The sequence below is a fragment of the Chaetomium globosum genome, genomic scaffold, assembly GCF_000143365.1.
Source record: "Chaetomium globosum CBS 148.51 scaffold_6 genomic scaffold, whole genome shotgun sequence".
NCBI classification, from domain to species: domain Eukaryota; kingdom Fungi; phylum Ascomycota; class Sordariomycetes; order Sordariales; family Chaetomiaceae; genus Chaetomium; species Chaetomium globosum.
The window spans coordinates 1,773,574-1,775,421 of record NT_165981.1 but is presented as its reverse complement, the minus strand read 5'-3'; the positions used below and the strand labels follow the sequence as shown (position 1 = coordinate 1,775,421).

At 58.3% G+C, this 1,848-nt stretch overlaps 1 protein-coding gene across 1 annotated transcript; it reads right to left on the bottom strand.

The window, feature by feature from the left end:
- Positions 1–255: 255 nt before the first annotated feature.
- On the bottom strand, positions 256–1,519 carry CHGG_08909 (uncharacterized protein; the record flags this gene model as incomplete). The annotated part of the gene is made up of 2 exons (XM_001226835.1): positions 256–1,361; positions 1,426–1,519. The coding sequence occupies 2 exons, from the start codon at positions 1,517–1,519 to the stop codon at positions 256–258; spliced, it is 1,200 nt and encodes a 399-aa protein (XP_001226836.1).
- Between the last annotated feature and the right edge of the window lie 329 nt (positions 1,520–1,848).

Genomic DNA, 1,848 nt, shown 5'->3' with positions numbered 1-1,848 from the left:
TTCTGCGCCGCCACCTCGAAGAGAACTGCCCTGGCCAGATCACCGCCCCGTTTGCGTGCTCGCTCCATTCCGTGTAAGCTAGCAAATGCGACTGAATCATATGACTCCGGCGAACAAGAGGAATATGTACGTGGCATCGAGGGTATCCGCTGTTTGAATCATCGCTCCGGAACTGATCGGGGGCAGGGTATTCGAAAACCGCGAAGTGCGAACAAAAGCCGTTAGGATGGTCGCTTCGGGTATCACAACCTTGTGTTATTGCCCCTCCCAAAATGATACCATGTTGCTTTCCGTGGGGGATTCGGTCAGGGGCGGCACCGTGTAGTCGTTCACCCAGTAGTTCGGGTCGTCATCCAGCGAGGTGAGGCCGCCGAACGCGGGCGCGCTGGTGGTGAGAAGTGTCGGGTCGTCGCCGGGCATGGTGGCGGGCGTCGGCAAGAATTTGTTGGCGTCCTTCTTTAGGTAGTGGAATTCATCCAGGTCCAAATTCGGGAGGTCCGTGTTTCCAAGCAGACTGACGTGGCCAAAGCCGTACCCGTTGAGGGAAGCGCTACTCTGATACGTGTCGAACTCATCGAGAGAATTCGCTAAAAAGTCCTCGACTTCGGAAACTTCGCCTGACGTCGAGGTGGTCGTAGTCATCGTCGGGATATGCTCCGACCCGGCAAAATCGAAGCCACCGTAGCTTTGCGGTTGGCTGTAGTTTGAGGGCGCAAAATCGGCCGTCTTGGCGGCGAGTTCCAGGCCTTCGAAGTTGCTCCAATCGACCGAAGCCGCGCTCAGCCCGGCGCTGAACATAGGCTGTTCATAATCCGACAGGGCGCCGAAGAAGTCGGCGCTGTTCGGGATGTACGGGGGGTACTTGATGCCCGAGAGGTCCAAGGGCGGGAGTTGTCCGTTGAGCTGGGCAAAAGAAGAGGAACCTTCTAAGAGGGGCGAGGGAGCTTCCGACTTGACACGGCGTTGCGCCTGAGCGATGCCATCCGTGCTGGTGCTCCCGGTCGCAGAGCTGGAATCGCCATTGACGCTGGTCCCAAAAAGATCGTCCATTGATCGGTTTCTCATGCTGCCCATGCTGCTCGCGCTCGTCACGGAGTTACCGCGGCTCAGCTGATACGGTCCGCATTTCTGCGAAGCCTTGGTGTGCTTGTACGTCGGCTTGTGGTTACCGTTGGCGTCGAAGGACAGGCAGGCATCCGAGTTGGTCGTGTTAGCGCGCCGTCTGGGGCGGGAGCTCGCCTTAGTGATCTTGGGCTGCGATGGAATGGGCTCGTCCGAGTCGGACTCGGGTACCGTGTCCAGGGTAGGTTCCCGCTTATGCGAGCAGGTACAGCGACCGCCATGGCCACAGCAGCAGCTTTCTGCGAACGAAGGTCAGGAATCAGAGGAGCAGAGCCTTGATCAATCAGACACGACAATGCTCACCCTTGTGACCATCGAGTACCGGTCTCAAGTGCACGCACTTATGCGTCTTCTCACCGCAGTCGCACTTGACATGGGCTGCGCGCGACTTGCGCATTGCGCGGCAGTGCTGGCATTGCGAAACAGGCCGTCCCTTCTTGTTGATGTGTTGAAGTGGCCGATCTGTGCCCGAGGGTTAGCTCACTCTTCCATCATTGTTACCCCGCGACCGACATGAAGTTGGAGACAGGCCGCATGAAAAGTTGGGGGCATTGAGGGGAAAGCGGCAGGGGCAGCAGCAACAGCCCCCACTATGAAGCTTGTCGTGTGCTGCGATTGCTGCGGCAAATCCGCTACCCCTCGGTTGCAGCCGACCAGGCCAAGCAGCCAACGTGCCAGCGCATTGCAGCACATCGAAAACGGGAACCACATGCAGGGGAAAGAAAG